Source organism: Chlorocebus sabaeus, chromosome 11, assembly GCF_047675955.1.
Source record: "Chlorocebus sabaeus isolate Y175 chromosome 11, mChlSab1.0.hap1, whole genome shotgun sequence".
NCBI lineage: Eukaryota > Metazoa > Chordata > Mammalia > Primates > Cercopithecidae > Chlorocebus > Chlorocebus sabaeus.
This window is the reverse complement of record NC_132914.1, coordinates 17033671-17056635: the sequence shown is the minus strand read 5'-3', so window position 1 is coordinate 17056635 and position 22965 is coordinate 17033671. Positions and strand designations below refer to the sequence as shown.

At 36.0% G+C, this 22965-nt stretch overlaps 1 protein-coding gene across 1 annotated transcript in view; it reads left to right on the top strand.

Annotated features, from left to right (window-relative positions):
- Positions 1 to 22965, top strand: part of SLC15A5 (solute carrier family 15 member 5) — a 97695-nt gene that overhangs the window by 52489 nt on the left and 22241 nt on the right. The window contains exons 6-7 of the mRNA XM_007967775.3: positions 10510 to 10698; positions 18029 to 18160. Of these exons, the coding sequence (XP_007965966.3) occupies positions 10510 to 10698; positions 18029 to 18160 (321 nt within the window). The remainder of the gene's footprint in view (positions 1 to 10509; positions 10699 to 18028; positions 18161 to 22965) is intronic.

The following is a 22965-nucleotide window of genomic DNA, read 5'->3' as shown; positions in this document are numbered from 1 at the left end:
AGAACTAATGATATTGTTGTAATTTATCCTGTCATAATTGGGTTTACTTCATTTTATCTTTTTTTAGTTCAAAAATGTTTACACTATGAGTATTTCCTTTCCTTAGCATTAAAATCCTGCAATATGGAGCATTCAGTAGTTAGTGCTGACACACACAAGTATTAATCTGACTAAAATTAGCCTAATTAAGATTGTTATTAAGGCTTACACAAAGCAGAAGTGTACCACACAGTAGGTAGCAATTATCTTGGCTTTTAAATAACATTTAAATTGAAATGTAGATGAAATATATTCACATAACTGAAATACCTTTTTCCTTAAAATAAAAACATGAAAATTCAAGTTCCAGCTAAAAGTCTTTTATGATAGCCACAGTCAGTGTAGGTCCCAGTAACTTCAACTAGTTCTAATAATTGGCAGTCGTATAAAGTTCTTTTTGTGGTTGAAACCAAAGTGGTTGCTAAGCTAAAAACCAAGTCAGGGATCCAGTTATTTTCATTGCAAGTTCAATTATCTCAGGGAAAACTATTTTTTGATATAGCTTTCAAACTGATACATTTTCCCAAGAAACATCACAGTATGTACCCCTTGTAAAATACTTGATAGGAGGAACTGTGTAAACACCAAAAGAAGTAAACCATGAATTGTAAACATCTAGCCTGAATAAGTCATTCATTCGATTGCACATTTGTTTGATATAGGCACGTTAGTGTTCTCAATTGTTAAATGTAACATCAAGTTGGAATTAAATCAGGGTGAAGTAGATCATCTAATATGTAATCTGAAGCAAATAATTGATGTCTTATAGCGATACATTTGTGTATTTTATCTCTATGTAAATGATTACCTGTTCTACATTCAGAAATAAAACATAAACGGAAGCTGGGTCTTCTGAAATGAATTCCAATGGTCTACAGAGAAACAAAACATAGAAGGTCATATATATGTATATATATGAACATGTCACATTTTATGTATATATTATATTTAGAAACATGCCACAAATACGGGAAAACAATAAAAATAAAAAACATATGCCACCCTAAAAAGTGAGTGACAAATATCTTCCCCAAAGGCAGCAGATATGTAAGACAATAAAATTATAGCTGACTTTATGAGAGTAGTTCATGAACACTGATTGATATATTAACACTGAGCAAATTTCCCATTCTGGGAATTTGCCAAAATCATGGATCCAAGGGGAATTTCTCAAGGACTCAATAGAATTTCATACTTAAGGTTGTGAGCTTACATATCAGAAACTCAAACATCACACTATCCATAGAAACCCATAGTTTTCCCAGTGAATAAATTTATACCTAAAGAATCTTATACCAATACCTAAAGAATCTTAACATGCCCACTTTTGTAGTATGAAGTTCAGCTTCATTATGAAACCACAAGTGCAACCCTAATGTTTGAATAAATTCTGAATGTCTTTTATTTCATTGTAGACTAATTTGGAAAATTATTACATGGTTCAATAATAGCATAAATTATAAGAGCTTCAAGACTCTTGTGGACTTGTCTGCAACCACACAGGCAATATTGAAACACACATTATATATCTGAATATAATATCTCCTATGCAACCATTGTGCTTTATCTTGTAAGTACAGATCTGCTAGAGGTTTAAAATGTGTGCATTCTGATAAACTGCACTCTGCTTTGGGTGTGTTATTATCTCATACGAGTTATGAATTTAAAATGGAGTGGATTAAATTTAGGTTGGAATCAAACTTTGCTTTAAATTTTAAGAAAGTTAGTTTTTATTGGCACCAGAGTCCAGTAGCAAATATAAAGCAAACATAGATCCTTAAATATCCTAAAATATGCTTTGTGCTAAAATACCTAGGTAACTGAGTGCTACGGTTTGAATGTGTTTGTTCCCTCCAAAATTCATGTTGAAATTTATCCCCAGTACAACAGTATTGGGAGGTGTTGGTTTTGGGAGGTGAGTGAGTCATCAGTGCTCCACTCTCATAAATGGGATTAGGTGCTCTTATAAAAGGGTTTGATAGAGTTCATTCCATTTGCTCTTCTACCTTCTGCCATGTGGAAGGTGCCATCTCGGAAGCAGAAAGCAGCACCCCCCAGACAGCCAAGCCTACCAGCACCTTGTCGAATTTTCCAGCTTTTAGAACTGTGAGAAAAGAAATTTCTGTTCTTTATAAATTACTCAGTCTCAGACTTTTTTTGAATAACAGCACAAGCAAACTAAGACAATAAACTCAATATGTGTGCTTTGCTTGAAATTTTCTGGAGAACTGTCTTTCATTGGAGTTTGCTAGATCAGGCCCGATAGTGTTATATGCTTGAGCAGTGCTTCTCATAGTTTAATTTGTGTAAGAATCATCTAGAGACCTAGTATAAAATGCAGATTGTGAGTCAGTGGTTCTGGAGAGAGCCTGAGATTCTCCATGTCTAACAAGCTCCCAGGTGATACCTACACTACTGGTCAAGGAGGACACTTTCAGTATCAAAGACAAAGAAAGTGGCCAAAAGACTGCTCTCTCAAGTTTCATGCATGTGTATAAGCAGCAGTGGCCCAGATAAAATGCCACAATTTCTCACTAGGCCGGAATGAAAGTTCGGTAACAGGCAATAAAAGCTGATGACTAAACCAGGGGTTAGCCAATCACTACAGCTCATGGGCCAAATCTGGCCCACCATCTGTTTTTGTATGACCTGCATGGTAAGAATGGTTTACACAGATGAACATTTGCAACTGATTTGATAATAGAAAACACCTTTGAACCCCAGTTAAGTGAAATTGCGTCACCCTTCCAAAAGAAATAATTTTAAATTTTATCAATTTTAAAAATCGTAGAAATTTGTTTTCTCTCGTTACATAAGTACCTACTTATCCTCAATTTTGTTGTTTTTCTCAAAAGTCTGAAATATTTATTACTGGCCTTTTACAGAGAAAAAAAATAGTGACCCTTGTCTACACTTTTGCTGACAATGCCACAAACTTTCCTTCATAAAATATAAGCATTTTTACATAGCACAAGTAACAATAAAAAAAAAAAGTGCATGATAGTTTTAAAATCTAAATTACCTCAAATTAGTTAGGATAAGGGGTGCCTTAGAAGATACCCATGGAATTCAAATTCTAAAAGAAAACCAAAGAAAGCAACTTGAATTACTGTTGAGAAGTCTAGTGCTTTTCTTTCTCTTTCTCTTTCTTTCTTTTTTTCTTTCCTTTCTTTTTCTTCCTTTCTTTCTCTTTCTCTCTCTTTCTTTTTCTTTCTTTCTCTCTTTCTCGCTTTCTTCCTCTTTCTTTCTTTTTTTTCTTTTTTAGACAGAGTCTAGCTCTGTAGCTCAGGCTAAAGTGCAGTAGCATGATCTTGGCTCACTGCAACCTCCACCTCCTCAGTTCAAGCAATTCTTGTGCTTCAGTCTCCCGAGTAGCTGGGATTACAGTTATGTGCCACCACATCCAGCTAATTTTGGTATTTTTAGTAGAGATGGGGTTTTGTCATGTTGCCCAGGCTGGTCTTGTACTACTGGCCTCAAATGATCCTCCCATCTTGGCCTCCCAAAGTGCTGGGATTACAGCTACAAGGTGCTGCACCTGGTCAGAAGTCCATTGCTTTTCTGATGCTCATTCTTGTGTTACAATTGCTTTTCCTAAATGGAAAGCTCTTCTCTCTTTCCATGCTGTTCTAAAATTTCATGTTATTGTACCTTGATAAAGGTCTTTTTCAACCATTGTACTTTTGACCCAAGTGGGCTCTTTCAATTAGAAAAATTTTATTTAAAAAAAAAAAAGTTTTCTTTCTTCTATTTTCTTTGTATTTCCTTTTGAACTTCTATTGATCAGATGTTGGATCTTCCTAAAATAACTCAATAAGTCTCAATATTTTCTCTTCAAATGTCTATAAATCTGTTTGGTTTTTATTGTTACTGCCTTTTTTGCTTTGTTGTTTATTTATTTATTTTTTTGGAAATTTCTTTGACTTCATCCTGCAAATTTTCTGTGAGTTTTGTATTTCAGCAGTCATATTTGGTTTCTAAGATTTCTTATTATTCTTTTTTCATAGCTACTTATTATTGATTGCATTAACTGCAGATTACCCCCACTTCCTGTTTGCGTGTCTCCTTGTTTTTCACATGGGAAGCTTTTCTCAAATGTCTGGTGATCTTTGGATATCTATTCTTATAGACTGTAAAATAATAGTATTACTGAGGATGATATGACTTTGTACATAAGTGAGACTTAAGGGGTTTCTCTGTAGAATCATTTGGCAAGGAACCAGTCATATTATTATGAGGATCTCCCCCAGCTATTATATGCAGCAATCTTTTAATGGAGTTATTCAGCTTATTGAGAGAAGATTTCTTCAGCCTCCTACTTTGAGGCATACTTCCTAGTGCTGAAAGTAAGGTGTGGCTGTGTGCAGATACAAATGGAGGATGTCTCATCATTCGAAATCCTAGTTTTTACTCGTTTTCTATTTTCAGCCTCAGCCTTCTCTGAATCCAAAGTCACACCTATTTAAATTCTGCAAAGTCATTTCCAGTCTCTTACCAGAGGAGGAGATGGAACATGTACTTACCTTGTTTCATGGGGATAGAAATGGAGACTTGACAATTTCACTGTTCAGTGCGCAGACTTTCAACCAGTCCTTGCAGTTTTCCTTCGGAGTCTTACCCCACCTTCTGAAATACCTGGTGCCTTCAAGTCATGAGCTTCCAAATGATTCCTTAGGGGGATTAGGGTCATGCTGCTTCAATCTCTCACTCAGCTGTCAGTTTAGATTGTAGCTCCCTCATTTATTTTTCTAAATCAGTTATCACTTCTCTTTCCAATTTCTACTTTTTTTTCTATTTTTGTCCACCAATGTTTTCTCTTCCTCCGACTTTTTACCTTTTCCAAATTTCTTTGCCATCATTTAATTAGAATCATGAGAAAGAAAAATAAAATTGTGTGGTCAATCAGCCATCTTAACTGGAAGTCCTTAAACTGCTCTAGATATTGAAATGTAGATAAAAATCTTCTTTTTGTAGAATGGGATCTTAAAAGTATTCTAAATCTGCATAATTCTTTCTAACTTTCTTTTCCAGCTTGCAAAGAATTTTCACCATTATGCATTATCCAATACCAAATTTTGTAAGGTACTTGAGAATTTTTAAGGTAAAGTGACTGGTCCACAGTTATATAACTAATAAGAATCATATTCATCCCACTGGTGGAGACTATTTAATTAGAAAAATACTTGGCCATTATCTAGGTCCTAAACCTTGAAGAACATAATTATGTAAAGTTTTTTGTCTTTTTTTTTTTTCTTTTTTTAAGACAGTCTCACTCTGTAGCCCAGGCTGGAGTGCAGTGTGCAGTAGTGGCACGATCCCGGCTCGCTACAAGCTCCATCTCCCGGGTTCAGGCCATTCTCCTGCCTCAGCCTCCCAAGCAGCTGGGACTACAGGTGCCCGCCACCATGTCAGGCTAATTTTTTTTTTTTTTTGTACTTTTAGTAGAGACAGGGTTTCACCGTGTTAGACAGGATGATCTCAATCTCCTGATCTCGTGATCCACCCACCTCAGCCTCCCAAAGTGCTGGGATTACAGGCGTGAGCCACTGCGCCCAGCCTTGTCTTTTTTAAGAATTAAAAAATAAAAAATACTCAAGTGTCTTATTCTCTTGGTGTATATATTTAAAAATTCATCTAAATTTTGTAAACAAATTGAATAATTTAACATCATTCTAATTGTTTACTGTAATGTCAAAAGCAAAGCCTATGGGACAAGTATTAAATTGTGCTTCTATTGTCTGGGATAGTTCAGCTCTTGCACTATTAGGACAAAAAAAAAAAAAAAAAAAGAGCTCAGTAAAATAAGCTGCAAACCTCAGCAACCAGCTCTATTGTAGACTCTATCTTTAGTTTAAACTCCTCAGCAGTGGTTGTTGAAACTTACCCCTCTATCCTCTCAATTTCATTCCCATCTACTCACTCTCACCAAGTGACTAGCCTCTCTAAATTGCAAGAATAAGATTATATGGTAAATATGTCCTCAAATTCACTTTTCTATTTGTCAATATTCTCCGCATTCTAATCATTCTATACATTACTTTTCCTTTAGAGGATAACTTTATTCTTTCCTTGCTGGGATTAAACTTGGGCCACTAATCCTTTTCTCTCTCTCACCTACTTCAGGATGTTTCTATTTTTTTTTTTCTCATATATCTTTAATTTTTCCCATCTCCATTGACTCCTCTTCCATCTATACAAACATGACTAAGCCTTTCATATCTTATAAAAGAGCTTCCCGTGATCCTGCTAACTTCTTAAGCAATTTGTGTAGCTTTCTCCTTTTCTGCACACCAAACTTCTTAGAAGATCAGATGACACGACTTGCACATACTCACTACCCACTCATTGTTCAACCCCTTGCTTTCTGATTTCATCATGGGAGTCCTGTTGAGTGTAAAAAGGTAACTGATAATCCATTCTTCAATAGAGTTGACTTTTCACATGTTTTATTATCCTCTATCTCTTAAAATATTCAGTGTGGTCATTTATTTATTTATTTATTTATTTTGTGTGTGTGTGTGCGTGTGTGTGTGTGTGTGTGTATCTTACTGTGAACCTGGGCACTTTTCTTGGTAGTAAAGACTAATAAACAAAACAAACTTAGATCCAATTCTTGTGAATCTTCCAATTAAGTAATTGAAACACATGGTACAAATGAACACACTAAAAATATTTCATTTCAAATTGTAGTAAGTATAGTGAAAAAAATGGATGTTATGGGATCTAATTTAGATTATAAAGTGCATATCTAAAAGACAAAGAGGCATTAGACAGGTAAAAAGCAGGGGACAGTTTCAGATAGCGTGAAGAGCAAATCAAAGTTCCTAAGGTGGAAAATAAAGAGTTCAAGATATTCAAGAAAGGCAAAGATAACTGTGGCTGAAATCTGATCAGACAGTAGAAAGCAGCAGGCAATTAGACTGGAGTAACAAGCACAGGCAAGATCACACAGGCCATGTTAAAAATTATGGATTTATTCTTAACTGTGTGGACACCCATAGAAGGAATTAAGCTGAAGAGTAATATTCAATTTACATTTACATAAGTTCAACCTGGATGCCGGGTGCTTAATAGGTTAGAGGTGGACAAGAGTAGAAACAGGAAGATCAGTTAATATGCTACTGCACATCATCTGAGTTAAAAATGAGAATGGCTTGGTTTGGAATGATGGCAGTGGCTATAGATAGAAGCAAACTGATTTATAATACACAGTTGACCCTTGAACTACACAGGGGTTGGAAGCATCAAGCCCCACACAGTAAAAAAATTATGTGTAACTTTTGACCCCCAGCGAACTTAACTACTAATATCCTACTGGTGATGGAAAGCCATATTAATAACTTAAACAATATACATTTTTGTTATATGTATTACATAGTGTATTCTTTATAATAAAGTCAGCTACAGAGAAGAAAATGTTATTAAGAAAATCATATAGAAGAGAAAATATATTTACTCTGTATTAAGTGGAAGTGGATCATCACAGAGGTCTTTAACCTCACTGTCTTCACACTGAGTAGGCTGAGGAGGCTGAGGAGGATGAGCAGGAGGAGAGGTTGGTCTTGCTGTCTCAGAGGTGGCAGAAGTAGAAGTAAATCTGCATATAAGTGTACCTGAGCAGTTCAAACCCATGTTGTTCAAGGGTCAAGTGTATTTTGGAAACAAAATCTACAGAACTTAATGATGTATTTGGAGGTAGGGGGAAGAGAGGGGACCACAGATGAGAAAGAGATCAGAAGAATGAAGGAGAAGAATTAGAGAGAAAGATCAAAAGTTCTACTTTGTATATCCTCCTCCTTGAAACCTTTTCTTACACATGACCTATCTTTCTGACCTTGCTTTCAGCCGTTTTACTTCATTGTCTTGCTCCAAATGCAAACACGCTTGAAGGCACTGCTTAGATATTCTCTACGGTCCCTCCCCAATCCTCTTTCAGTTTCACCTGGCCCTAAACTCTGACTCTAATCAGATGACTCATTAGTTTTTCTCTTGATTCACCCAATTTTCTGGGCTATGACACATTTTCAGTTGTTTTCTGATCGTTTCTCTTTAGATGACCTCTTTGTACCTCCAACTCAACTCAAAATTAAATTCATGTTTTTCCCATATCTACTATGGTTCTTACTTATATTACCACTACCATCTTTCCAGTCACCTGGATTCATATTCATCACTAACTTCTGCTTCCTCCTTGCTCTTTGCTTCAGTTGCTATGGTTTTATCAGTGCACTCTATTGCATTTTATGTTTCTACCTTCCTTATATTTTCCTGAAGTGAAAGCCCTGATTGTAACTTAAGCCCCCATTATACTTTACCAGATTATTTTTATCACTTCTATCTTCCGACCTCCAATATCTTTCCTATTCTACGAACCAGCACATGACCTTTAGAGTAATCATCCTAAATAACAATTGTAATCATTTCACTTGTGTCTAAAATCTTCAATGATTCTATTATCTTCATTCTCTTATCTTCAGAGTAATTTTCAAATTTCTTAAAAGTGTATTAAATGCTTCTTATGATCTGACCCCAATCTATTGTCTACCTTGATTCCCAAATAACTTGAGCATATCGTCATCCTGAAAATCTGTCTGATGCTCTCGCAACACTGTCCCCTTGCTCGTGCCACGTGTACTGCCTTCACCTTTTCATGCTGAAACCCTTCTTTCTTAAAAGCATAAAATGATGTCTCTCACTTCTCCAACTAGCAATAAGTTCTTCTCCTGATGCTCCCCAATAGCATATGAGTCTGCAATGGAATGGACCTTTTTCATCTTTTATCCCCCACGGTGCTGAGCATAGTATCTTGCATATAACAGGAACAGAGCAAATATTAAATTGAATTGACATATTAGCACGCTTTCTGATGAGTTTGTAATGTGTGCAATAATCTTGATAAATGTGATTATATAATGAATTTGGCCTTAACGTCAGGTAATATGTGAAATGCATATTTTTATGTGAGCTGTTTACAGAACCAAAATCTCTACTTTACTATGAATAAGCCTTTATAGGCCTTAATTTAAAATAGTAATAAATTAAAAATTTCTCAAATTTTTGAACTGAAGTTTATTGAGGTTTCCTCCTTTTTTACACCTTTGATTTCTTGGGGACCCTGGAAAGAACAGTCTTTATGAATATATTTAAATTCTGAGATATAATCAAAAAAATTACCTAGCAGTTTCTCTATCAACCAAAACAAACACTAAGCTATTTAAACATTAGATTGATTTTTCTGAATTGAAAGCTTTGCCTTATCTAAAATTTTATGCAAGTTAGCAAAATGTGACTATCTGTAAATTTCAAATAAATTCCATCAAGTTAAAGTTTGCCTCCACTCTAACGACAGGATTAAGTACAATAATATGAATGCTAAATGGAGAAATGGAATGGTTAGAGTAGATATAGACTCTGTAGCAAATTCCCTACTCAATTTCAACAAAAAACTTCTAGATAATTCCTTAAAAGTAAAAGGAAGAGAAGAGTTTGACCACTATAATTGTTTGCATTTACACTCTTCACTTAGCTAATTTACCTCTTTAAGAATTTTTTTCTAAACAAAAGTTTCTAGTCCATAATTCTCTAATAGCTGTTTTACCTTCTCTGTGAAAATTAGAGAAATGACAGACAACTGAGGATCAATAATACCTTAAGTTTATGTCAAAAACATGTTTAAAATAATAATTAAAACTATATATAAAGATAATTTTATATTTGAACTTCCTCCAAATCATTTTTGACTCATATCTTTTTTATGAAAGTTATCTAGGATGATATCTCTTATCTGGGAATAAAGGTTTTGAAACATTGCTTTATCTTCAATAATAATTGCTACTAATTCAAGGGATCTGTATCTGCAGATTCAACCAACCTTGAATAAAAAATAGATGGTTGCATCTGTATTGAACATGTATGGACTTTTTTTCTTGTCATTATTCCCTAAACAGTATAGTGTAACAACTATTTACATACTATTTGCATTGTATTCGGGATTATAAGTAACCTAGAAATGATTTAAAGAATAGGGGAAGAGGAGCGTAGGTTATGTGCAAATAAATACAAAGCTGTTTTATATAATGGACTTGAGCAGCAGGAATTTTGGTGTCTTTGGGGTCTTGGAACCAATCCCCAGCAGGTATCAGTTGTCTCATTTAAATGTCACAAGCACCCTACAAAGTAAGCGTCATTAACCCCACCTTAGAGTTGAGAAAGTGATAATGAGGTTACATTACTGACCTGAGGTCCTAAAAGCCGGAAGTCAGGGAATAGGAAGTCAACTCAGTTGTTTCCGAGGCCAGAGCCTAAGCACTGGATGGCCTGACAGCACAGTTCACTGGAGTCTGGATATCCCGAGGGCCAACAAATGCTGAGGAAACATCTAATGTCAATGGGTAAGAAATGTTATGGCCTATTACATGAATCTCTAGCTCTTCCTTTAACTTTTTTTTCTTTTGCATTATTTTCCTTCAGTTGCTGGAAATCTTTTTGCTGCATTGTCTGTGATGATAGCTGGCTTCTTTGAAATACACAGAAAACATTTCCCTCCAGTGGAGCTGCCCCTTTCAGGAAAAGTTCTCACTGTTTCCTCCATGCCCTGTTTCTACCTGGTTCTTCAGTATGTTTTACTTGGAGTGGCGGAAACACTGGTAAACCCAGCTCGTGAGTAAACACTTTTTCAACTAATGTTAGAATGCACTGAACCTTTACACAGAACACATCACCTCAACCAGAACAATTAAAGTGGTAGGTCATCTATTCGCCCCCTAGAGAGTTCCCACAACACTTCAAGCAAATTTATCTATTACTTTCATTTTCACAAACATTTCATTTCTCCTCATTCCTCTACCATGCACAGAACAATTATCAATTCTGCCTGGATGCAGATGGAACAAAAGGTTTTTAACCTGGTAAAGGCAATAACCATTTTGTCAGACACACCACAGGAGGAAAACCTCTGCTAAAACCCAGAAGACAACTCCAGAACACTAAGATGAAAACTCTCTTCTCTTCTCCCTTCCCTCTTCTCACCTCCCCCATTCTCACTCATAGATAAACTCACAGGCCGGGCCCGGTGGCTCATACCTGTAATCCCAGCACTTTGGGAGGCTGAGGCAGGTGGATCACAAAGTCAAGAGATCGAGACCATCCTGGCCAACATGGTGAAACCCCGTCTCTACAAAGAATACAAAAAATTAGCCAGGCGTGGTGGCGGGCACCTGTAGTCCCAGCTACTCGGGAGGCTGAGGCAGGAGAATCACTTGAACCCGGGAGGCGGAGGTTGCAATGAGCCGAGATTGCGCCACTGCACTCTAGCCTGGCGACAGAGTGAGACTCCGTCTCAAAAAAAAAACAACAACTCACATATATACCCCTCCAAAAATGACACTTAGTGTTCTTTGAGAGTATATAAACATGCAAATGAAATGAAAATTTAAGCCAATTTTCCAGATAACTTGATGTCTTTGAATTAAATTACACTAGATTAAATGAGATCACTAATGTTTCATAAGACAGGTTCAAAATAAGTTTATTAAATATCAAGGGTTTCTGAATTATCTAGATTGCTTATATTAATTAAACTAGCCACTTTACAATTTATCACAGTATTTCAGTGACTTCTTGCAATACAGTAATGTGTGTGTACATATATTTATCAGTGTAATTGATTACATCTGTTTCTATCCTCCTTAAATTTTCATGTAGTAGGAGTCCTGATTGTAACTCAAGCCCCCATTATCCTTTATGGATAATATTTTTATAACTTCTAACTATCTTCTGACTTCCAATATCTCTCCCATTCTATCAACCAGCACATGGATTTTAGAGTAATCATCCTAAATGACAATTCTAACCATTCCATCTGTGTCTACAATCTTCAATGATTCTACTATCTTCAAAGTTGTTTCCAAACTCCTTAAAGATAAATATTTAATAAATATGTATTTATACACATACATACTTATGATACCAAGGCAATTCATTAAACAATGAAAATAAAATTAAGCTGGAGTATATTCATATATATGTGTGTCTCAGACTTCTTTTTATAATTTTATATCATTTCATTCCATATATTCTGCATACATAAATTACTTTATGTGATTTTATACTGGGGACCTCACTGTTCAACATTGCAAGGAAGACAAAAGAAGTGTAAAGCAATGCTACTACACAAAAATTTGTGATGTTCTCTGATGCTATTCCCAAAATTGTGTTGGAAGTAGTCAGCCACAATTTTCTGGGCTGGATTACAGTAAATAATGAGTAAAGGTAATTAGTGACTATGTGGAGGAAATTGTTAGCCAGCTTAGCAATAGTGGTTCAACCTACAGAAGCCAGAGAGGTACAGAAAAACCAATGACTGTGAAAAAGGCAGATCATGTACTATACATCACTTACTCCACCACTCCTTGATTTACTCTTCAGGAAATCAGGTCTAACTGAAGTCTAGGTCATTTGACTCATCTGCTGTTGGGGTCATGGGCCAGGGACTGAAAGAATTTGATCTGCTATCCAGCTTTTCCATTACTGCCTACATAAACTTGGGAACTCATTTAACGTCCAATCCTCATTTTTCTGATATTTAAAATAGAAATAATTTTATTCTTCTTTATATCACAGCATTGATAGGGTAAGAATCAATGGGAATGAGAGACTACTCCTTGAAAATCAGATGACATAAAATATGAAAGGGTATTTCGAACTATAAAATCAAGTATCACCCTTCTGGGAGACAGTACAGCATAGAGGTTAGGCTCTATGGTCTTAAAGTCAGAGAGACCTGAATTCAAACCCAGTTCTGTCACTGACTAACTCTGTTTGGGAAAATCATTCCTCATTTCTGGGCTTTTCTCATCATCTATAAAACAGGGAGTGGTTCAAAGGACTAAGTGGAAGATTTTATGTAAAGCAAAAACCATAGTGCCCCGTGTATACACAGCATTCAATAATTAGCAGTTATAATATGTTGTTATCATTACTAAAAGTAATGGCAAAAACCACAATTACTTTTTCACGGACCTAATATTATTAACATGTTTCACATGAATTAATAGTGTCAGACTTAGACCAGAAGTACAGGTGTCCTGTTCCCAGCTCTTTCTGCCATAAACCACCTGGCAGTGTAAGCAGAATTGTGTCTCACTTGAGTCATCCTAGATCCGTCTCTTTCCTCTCACCTCTCCTCTCCAATCCAACAGCAAGTCCTCGTTTTTACTCTGAAATAGAACTTAAATCTGGCCACATCTCACTATCCCCTTTGTTCTCCTCCTGGCCTACAACACCATCATCTCCAGCCCCAATTTGACCAGAGCCTCTGAACTTTTCTCCCTGCTTCCCTTCCTGCCCTGTGAGTCCATTCTCTTCAAAACAGCTGTGGTGTTCTCAAAACATAGGTTCTGTCATTCCCCTGCTTGAAATTCCACAGTAGGGTTTTAGAGATAAATTATTCACCATGGTGAATAATGTTCCACACTATTTGGTCTCCACGGGTTGTTCCATCTACATTTGGTTACATTCTGTCCCTTGACCACATCCCAGAAATGTGTGTGTTTCTAAGTTGCCAGATTTCTGTCTACCCCAAGGTCTTTCTACTTTCTTTTTCCTTTATTGACAATTCCCTTTCCTCTTTCTTCAAATGACTGGCTTCTCATTATTGAGCTTTCTCAAAGGTCATCTCTTTGGAGGGGCTTCTTTGACCATTCCATCACTTTCCATTTAATTACCCTGGTTTTTTAAAACAGCTTTCAGAATCTGAAATTACTTTATTTATATTTGTATTACCTGCCTCTCACTGTAAGAATATACACTCCTGATGTCAATGTATGTTTCTCCTTCCCAAAAAGTGCATGTACAAAATAGGTGATCAATAAATACATTTTGTTTGAAGAAACAAATCAATGAAGTCTATGGCTATTTCTATATGGTACAATAAAAATACATTATTCAAAATTTTGACAATGTCCTACATTGATGGCATTGAGCAAGGAAACACAGTGAATTACTCCATAAATGACAGTAGACATAGTCTACCCTACTAAGACATGTTATACATTGGAGATGAGCTAGAAAAAAAAAAAGCAGTAGAAAACATTTCAAATTATGTCTTAATTGTAGTAGTGCACACCTCATCTGTCTCATGCCCTGTGTTTGTTTATTCAAAAAATACTGTGTGGGTGTCTACAATGTGCCTAATACTGCTCTCAAAGCTTTAGACACATCAGTTAAAAAAAATAAGACAAAAATTTCTGCCATTGTACAGCTTACAGCATTTCTGTGGTTGAGTAGTAGAGAGTAAGTTGGGAAGAATAGAAGGCTCTAATCAGAGAAGGGTGCACAAAATTGTGATTACGGAGTGGGTACAGTTATTGATCCAAGACATGGCTTTACAGGCCAGTCTCTGTTACAATTACTCAACTATGTCATTGTGGTACGAAAGCAGCCATAGATAACATATAATAAATGAGTGTGGCTGTGTTCCAATAAAACTTTATTAAAATAGGTGACAAGCTGAATATTACCTGACCATAGTTGGCCAACCACTGGCTGAGGTACAAGGCATAGGTCATGACCTTGGGTGTGAGTGGAGTGGAAGTTAAGGTAGATTGGAGATCAAGGACATTGGAGGTCAAGGAACTGGACAACCAAGATTGAAAGGATGGAAGGTGGGAAGGATGATCTATATGTATAGTAAAATTGCCAAGCATTAAGGCAGGAGTAGTACCAGAGAGTATGACAATGAGAGAGGAACTAACAACTTTGAGAAAAAGAGGAAAATGTCCTATAGGTTGGCAGATGACAGCATGAAAGAGAAGTAGATGATATAATCTGATAATACAAGGTTCAAAGCTGAAGTTTTTTTAGAGTTAAGGGAGATATAACGGTCTAAAAATGGCAACAGGATAAAGTTCCGTTTTCTGGGACTGTGATACTTCTTCTCCACATGTTCAAAATAAGTTTTCACCAAACAAAATAAACACGTTTCAACTGCTTAAGAACAACTAGAGTAAAAGAAATTTCCAGCAATAAGTCCCCAGTACCAGGTGCCTTAGGAAGGTGGTTATGGCCCTATATTTTGAAGATTCCGCATATGCTGTGATGTGGCATCTTTGCAAGCACTAACCAGCTACTACCTAGAGGCACATTTTTAGCACTCATTGGCAAGAAGACCAGCTTTCACATACACATTGAATATTTTTGTTGTGTTTTCATAGTAAAATGAGAACTTTAGAATAGTGACAGACTTGTTGATATTATCTACATTGTAATGGGCTAAAAGGAGTATCTCGGAGCCTTAAAAAAAACTCAAATTGATGATCACTAAAATTTCAAAAGATCAGAACATGCAAGTAGATGCCTAAAAATGAAGATTCGAGGACTTGAAAAGCTAAGTCCTATAAAAGGGAACTGGAGGCTTTCAAAAACAACTAAAATGACACCAAAGAGAGATTAACCAGCAGGCAGAGAGCTGGCAAAGTGTGTTCATGAATTATATACCATACCAGAAGTTCTAGCAAGAGAAAAGCATAGGATTAATAATTAACTAGCAAGGTAATAATGGGCTTGTATGTTCTGCTTTTTCTTAGTGAAAGAAATAGGCCTATTTACTCTTTCTGCTCATTGCTTGTCTCCTTGTACTTATGGAAAGGAAAGTTTATAAGCCAAATCCTTTTTATAACTGTGAATCATTTATTCCCAAAGCCTATTCAGACTTCCTCTCGTACTCCTATTTGGACCTTTCTGAAAATACTCCAAAGCTCCTGCTGGTGATTGGTGCTACACAAAGAGCTGTGTTACCTTGCCACCAATATTTGAAGCCCTTCTCCACAGTATTTTACCTATCACCATTATTATCTTCATCTCCAATCAGCATCTGTGGGAAAAGTGCACATTTAGCACTGCCCTTTGTATTAAATCATGTGCTGTTTCTGCTGCAGAGTTTAAAGTCCAGGAAAGATTAAACTGATGCCTTTTCCCACCTATCAGTTCCAGCACTCACCACTTTCCTGAGGCACAAAGTGGGACTCCTTTAAATGTTGATGGGATAAATAAATCAAAGCATAGGGAGGACACACGGAAAGTAAAACAGAAATTTTACATTAACGAAGGAAGGAGCATTAATACATTTACATCATGTGTTAGTAAGATCATGGAAAAGTTCTGGTAAATGCAGAGTTTTGCTGTGGTAAAGTATTAAAAACAAAAAACACAGGGGTAAGTATTCCAGAGAGGAGCGGGAGGAGATAATAAGATCTCTTACTTCACATAGAGAAGGAAACTAAAGGTTTAGTGTTTACAGTGCAGTCATGCAACACGTAACAACATTTTGATCAATGATGGATCAGGTGTATGACAGCGGTTTCATAAGATACAATATCATATTCTACTGTATTATTTCTGTGTTTAGATATGTTAAGATTCACAAATACTTACCACTGTCCTCTAATTGCCAAGAGTATTCACTATAGTCACATGCTGTACAGATTCATTGCCTAGGAGTGATAGGCAACCCATATAGCACAGGTGTGTAGCAGGCCAGACCACATAGGTTTGTGTAAGTACACTCGACAACGTTTGCACAACAAAATCACCTAATGACACATTTCTCTGGACATATCTCCATTATGAAGCCACACATGACTGCACATCTGTTTTCTATCATCACTTTTCTTTTTAAAATGAGCTGTAATATTTATTTATGATTTCATTGTGGAAAGATTTGCAAAGCACAAAAGAGTAAGAGGAATATTAGAAATCCAGTAATTCAGCCACTCAAAGCTAAGGCTGTTAATATTATCTGGTGTATTTCCTTACAAATTTTTTGGCACATATTATATTAGAGATTAGTATAATAAACTCTCCTATATCCATCTTCTAGAATCAATAATTTTCAACTCATAGCCAAAACTTGTTTCATCTCTACTCTCATTCACATCTTTTTTCCTTCTTGTTGTATAATTTTGAAGCAATCCCAAATATCATATTATAATAAACATCAAATATTTTAAGACATATCCCTAAGATTGTCATGCATTTTAATATGTTTATATGGCATGTACAAAACCTCATATACTTATTTTCATCTATTTCTGATTTCAAAAGAAAGCTATTTTTTCAATTGAAAATTTTAAAAAACTTTTTTCGTGGTTTTTTTAACCTCTTGTTACTATCCTTACTGGCACCCAAAAAAATGACTTGGGAAGGAAAGATAACCACTTTGGAGACCTAATGCTTAAGCTATTGTCTCTCTCTCTGAGCACCTCTCCTGAAGTGAGATAATGCATATTAAGGGCTTTGTAGAGTAGGAGCTACTCAGTTTGATAAGATTAATACTGTAAAAAATGCCTAACCCTTATTCAGGACCTATAAGTCAGCACTGGACAAAGCACTTTACATGTAGTATTGCAGGTCAGTGTCCCAGCACCTCTGCAGGTGAATAATGATATTATTCCCATTTCATAGAGGAGGACATTGAGGCTTGGAAAGCTTAAGTCACTTACCTAAAATCACAGAGATAGTAGATGGCTGACATGGTATTTTAATACTATCTTGTCCAACTCCAGAGCCCATGCTCTTAACCTTGATACAAATTTTATACAAGTTTTCTATAAGGAACCTAATGAATTACACAGAATCACAGAATTGATAGATTGTCATATTATCTAACAGAGGCCACACCTCAATCCAAAATTTATCAGAAATATTCAATTTGGAGTGAAATTAGGGTGAATACATTAGGACACTCAACTACTAAGTAATCAAATTCTCCTTGTAGCTGGGTCAAGGTATGTTTTGTCATATTTTATTCCATGAAGACATCTGTAAATTGTATCACAGTATGTCTTACTATAATAACCTTAACAAAGTCTAACCCAAATTTTTACTGTATCAGTAAATTTTCTTTGATATATGATCAACATCAATTTGAACTGTCTCTCTGAAAGAGTTTTCAGGAGGAAGTTCTAAATTCTGACATTTCTTTTTCTCTCAGTCTCTGTAATATCATACAGATTTGTTCCAAGCACCGTCAGAGGAACCTCCATGAATTTTCTGACACTGTTCAATGGATTTGGCTGTTTCACAGGGGCACTGCTGGTGGAGTTGGTATATCTCATCTCAGAAGGTAAAAATAGGTTCGTGGCATGCTTATACACATTGAGTTGATGACTAGGGAACGGGGAGACCAAACCTTAAGAGAGGGGCTTTGCCAGTGGAGTCTTTTTTTAATTGATCCGCTTTTGCAATTAAGATAGAATTAAGATAGGGAATACACTCTTGCTGTATTCATTAATTTCTGGGAATTGTTTTTCTTTTGATAGGAGGAGGTAATTACAGAATGTCATGCTGTCCTTAGTGTATTTTAAAACAAACTGGTCATTATATTCTTATTAGATCTTTCAATGAGGCCATATGCAATAATGCCTCACAGCTGTCATAGACAGTCTTCAGAAAAAGTAAGACCTGTGTAAATATAGGGGATAGGGTACCTGAATGATCTTTTTTTTTTCTCATGATTTGCCACAATTCTTGTCTATGCAATCAAAGAGAAATTGTGAATTGAATAATAAATGATATTTTAAAATTTTCCCAGTAGAGATTCTGGTCAGGAGAAACAACTAATCTGAAAAATTCAAACATTATTTGAAACATTAAAGTATCTACTAAAGCAAATATTTGATTAAAGCAAATTTTAAAGAACTACTCTTTGGTTGCATGTGTTGAAAAAATAACAGCCAGACAGGATGACAATAATGATCAGCCATCACAGTGAAATGACTTCGGCTGTATTTTAAATCCGGACTTTTGAAATTTTGTTCTAAAATGTTAATATAGCTTTAATTTAATTTTAATGTATGTTTGCTTATTTTGTGGAAATGATCACAAATGTATTCTCTACTTTCAAAAATACTTATAGTTGTGCACTGAAAATGATGTAAAGAAAGTGTTAGTTTCTATTCTTTTATAACAAACAAATTTAATTTACCTGCTTTCAAACCATGGAAAAAATCAACTTCTATGAATGAGACACTCCTTTTAACACTACATCTCCATTCAAAAAATATTTATCAAGGACCCACTCTGTTCCAGGTACCATATTGGGCACTGGTGATACCATGGCAAGCAAAATAAACACTTGCAAACCCTCAGGAAATTTCCAGGGGTACAAGTAAGAATGAAATTAAAAGTGAGAAAGTCAATGATAGATATAATAGCAGAGTTCTTGGGGAGAAACCTACTAATCCTTGATTGATGACTGACAAGGTCAAACTCTGCCCTTTCCTCAGTTATCTGAGAAAATTAAGATGAACTGTGTGTTGAGTATTTACTGTGTACTAGGTCGTGTGCTACATGGAATTGTGTGAGATATGGTCCAGTTCTCAAAGGACTCAAATTCAAACTGCGATAGCTAACTGTGTGAATGGCGGCAAGTTGCTGACTTTTTTGGTGCTCAGATTCTTTGTACATAAGCTAGAGACAAAGCACTGGCATTAAGATTTTGTAAGATAATCTTGCAAACTCTTAACATATATTCACACCTGAAACATTTTCAGTGTTGAATGTGTTTCCTTTCTTTATGTTACTCAGCAAAGATATTTCCAAAAATTTGCTAAAACAAAATTTCTAGAATCAAATCACATTTGACATATACATGAAGAACTGCAAAGTCAAATATTACTACTAGTTTATCTTTTATATAAATTTCAATGTTTCATATGCATGCTTAAGCAACTTACCCAGAGTTAGACCAAACATCCTTGGCTAAGTTCTCTCCAAGGTTACCTTCACTTTTTTTTTGACATAGAGTCTCACTCCAGAGGCTGGAGTGCAGTGGCACGATCTCGGCTCACTGCAACCTCCACCTCCCAGGTTCAAGCAATTCTTCTGCCTCAGCTTCCTGAGTAGCTGGGACTACAGGCGCCCGCCACCACACCCAGCTAATAGTAGAGATGGGGTTTCACCATATCGGCCAGGATAGTCTCGATCTCTTGACCTCGTGATCTGCCCGCCTCGGCCTCCCAAAGTGCTGGAATTACAGGTGTGAGCCACCACACTTGGCCACTACCCTCACTTTAGATACTAGCCACAAGTCTGGAGATTCCTAGGGCTGTCATCACCTCTGACAAGCTGTCTATAAATGTGGGGATCCCCACAGACTCCCTCAGTATGATAATTTGCTAGAATGATTCACAGAAGTTAGAAAAGTACAATACTTACAATTACAGTTTATTATGGCCAAAGAATACAAATCAGAATGAGCTAAAGAGAGAGGCACATAGAACAAGGTCTCGGAGGGTTCCAAAAGTGGAGCTTCCTTCATCCTCAGGTACGCACTACCCGCATCAATATAAGAATAACGCCAACTAGGTGAGCTCACCTGAGCTTCAGTGCCCAGCGTTTCTATTGACTTTATCACATAGGCACCACTGATTGCATCACTGTGAGCTCAATCTCCATTCTCCTCTGCTCCCAGAAGTTGGGCTGGTATATGTGGCTCAAAGCTCGAAGTCTGATCACGTGGTTGGTCTTCCTGGCTGCCCACTCTCCATTCTGGGTCATCTGATTAGCATAAATTATCTATGGGCCCTCTCCATTCTGAGTTGCCTCATTAGCATAAACTATCAGGTGGGGCTGAGGGTCCCACCATAAATAACAGACATTCCAACCACTCAAGAAGTTGAAAGGATTTAGATTACCTCCCAGAAATCAATCCAGGCAAATGTTTTAATCACACAACTGTTCTTAAAAAAGCATTTCACTGAAAATCTAAATTTTTACTGGCAATCTATATAGTATAGTAGGAGCTGTTACATGCATTATTGCATTTATTACAGCAACCTTGTATTGTTATTCTCGTTTTTTAAATGTAATGATTCAGGCAGAAAAAAAATGAAGTTCTCTAGTCATCACAACTGGTAGCTGACAGAGATCTAATCCTCTTGGCATTCTGAAACCAGTTCCAACATTGATTTCAATACACCAAGGAACTTGTAGGAATCCCCAGATGTAAAGGTTTTTAAAGACTTTTGTTACTTTTGCAATATAACCTCCGTGGATGGAGGTCTGTATAATATTGATAATATTCTAGATACAGTACAAAGGTGCAGAAACAAAAGTTTATATAATTTTGGCACAATTTGGTGCCCACGACAGGAAATTTACCAGGGACACATGGTGAGGACATCTTAGCAAGATGGGTTGTGGGGTGGAGCACTTTCTAAACTGTGCTCAAGAGAACACCATTTAAATTACCACTAATCAATTTAAGCTACATCTTCTTTTAAGTGTATTCTTTCCAGTTAATAATAATAGTGTGTTATATCAAATTATAATCCCAATAAATTACAATCATAGAGTTGAATGTTGCCTTAGATCTCAACTAGTCTAACATTGTACCAAATACAGAAAATGTAGTAGGATAATCTAGTGCTGAGAAACATTCTCTACTTTGAGATATAACCTGAGTGTGCCCATCTAGTGATCACTATGTTCTACAGAGTAAGTCCGATTCTCCATTCACATAGCAGCTCTTCAAACATTTGATAAATACTTGGATAAATAATATCATATAGTGGTTAAGAGAATAGGTTCTGGAGTCATACCACCTGAATTTGAATCCAGGTAGTCTAGCTGTGTGTTCTCAGTTTCTATTTCAGTAATGACAATAAATAATTCATTGTTGTTCTGAAGATTAAGCAATTAATATGCCTAGTGTTCAATAAAGATGGCAATCATGACCCCTTCTATTTTATAGACAAACCACCCCTGTCTTTTCATATTGCATGATTCCTTGATTTTTCACTATCAAGGCCCCTCCATCCATAAACAAACAACAGCTTATCAGTATCTTTCTTAAAATATGGCTTCTAAAACTGAAGATAATATGAGTACAACCAGGGTACAAAATGGGTACAATCAAGATAAGTATGTTACTTTTATCATCCTGAACTCACTCTCTCTCTCTGAATGTCAACAGAGATTTTGTTGACTTTTTCATAGTTGCATCCTGCTTATGGTCAATTAAAACTTGAAACTTTTTTTAATTTTCAGGAGTTGCTTTCAGCTCAGTTCTCCTCATCACAGTTCTTTTTTCTAATTAGATGCAGCACTTTATTTTTATCTTTAATAAATGTCAACCCATCATCCTAAGTAATAGACATTTTTGAAAATTGATTCTGTGTCATCCAGGGAATTACTAATCTTTACTTGCTTTGTGTCATCTGCAAATTTGGTAAGCAAGTTCCTAGACTTCTTCCAGGTAATTGATAAAATTTTTGAATTGGACAGGAGCAAAAAAGAGTCTTACAGAAAATTCCTAGACCTCATTGCAAGTTAATGACAATCCATTAATCCTCTCCTTTTGGATATAATCAGTTCCCAATTCACCTAATTACTATCATTCAGCCCACATACTTCTCCATCATTCACTAAATGACATCACAGGAGACTTTTCATAGGTTTTTCTGGAAATAGGATAAGTCTCTTTGTGACAATCCCTTTAGCCATCAGGATAGTATTCCTCAATGAAAGAAATGAGGTTCATTTAGATGATATGGTTATAATAATCCTATACTGGTGTAACAAATAAAGGCCCTAAAAGAGAGTGGCCATAAGCATGGCTTTGGGTAGGTCAGTATCATACCCTCTAAAACTGGGTTTTCTTAATTAAAAAAGGAAATTTTACTTTGCTTTTCTCAGAGAGGATGAGAGAATAAAATTAAATAAGATATTTGAAACTTTTCTCTGCCAGAGATTATTTTTAAATATAAAATTGTCATACATTATAATGGTTCATTTGGCCAAAAGCAAGATCAGTCCACTCAAACAAACAGACCAATTTTTTTGACAGAAGTGACCATAATGAAACAAACACTATAATTATATATTTAGGCACCCTACATCCTTCAGCATTTCTTTTAGTATATAGGA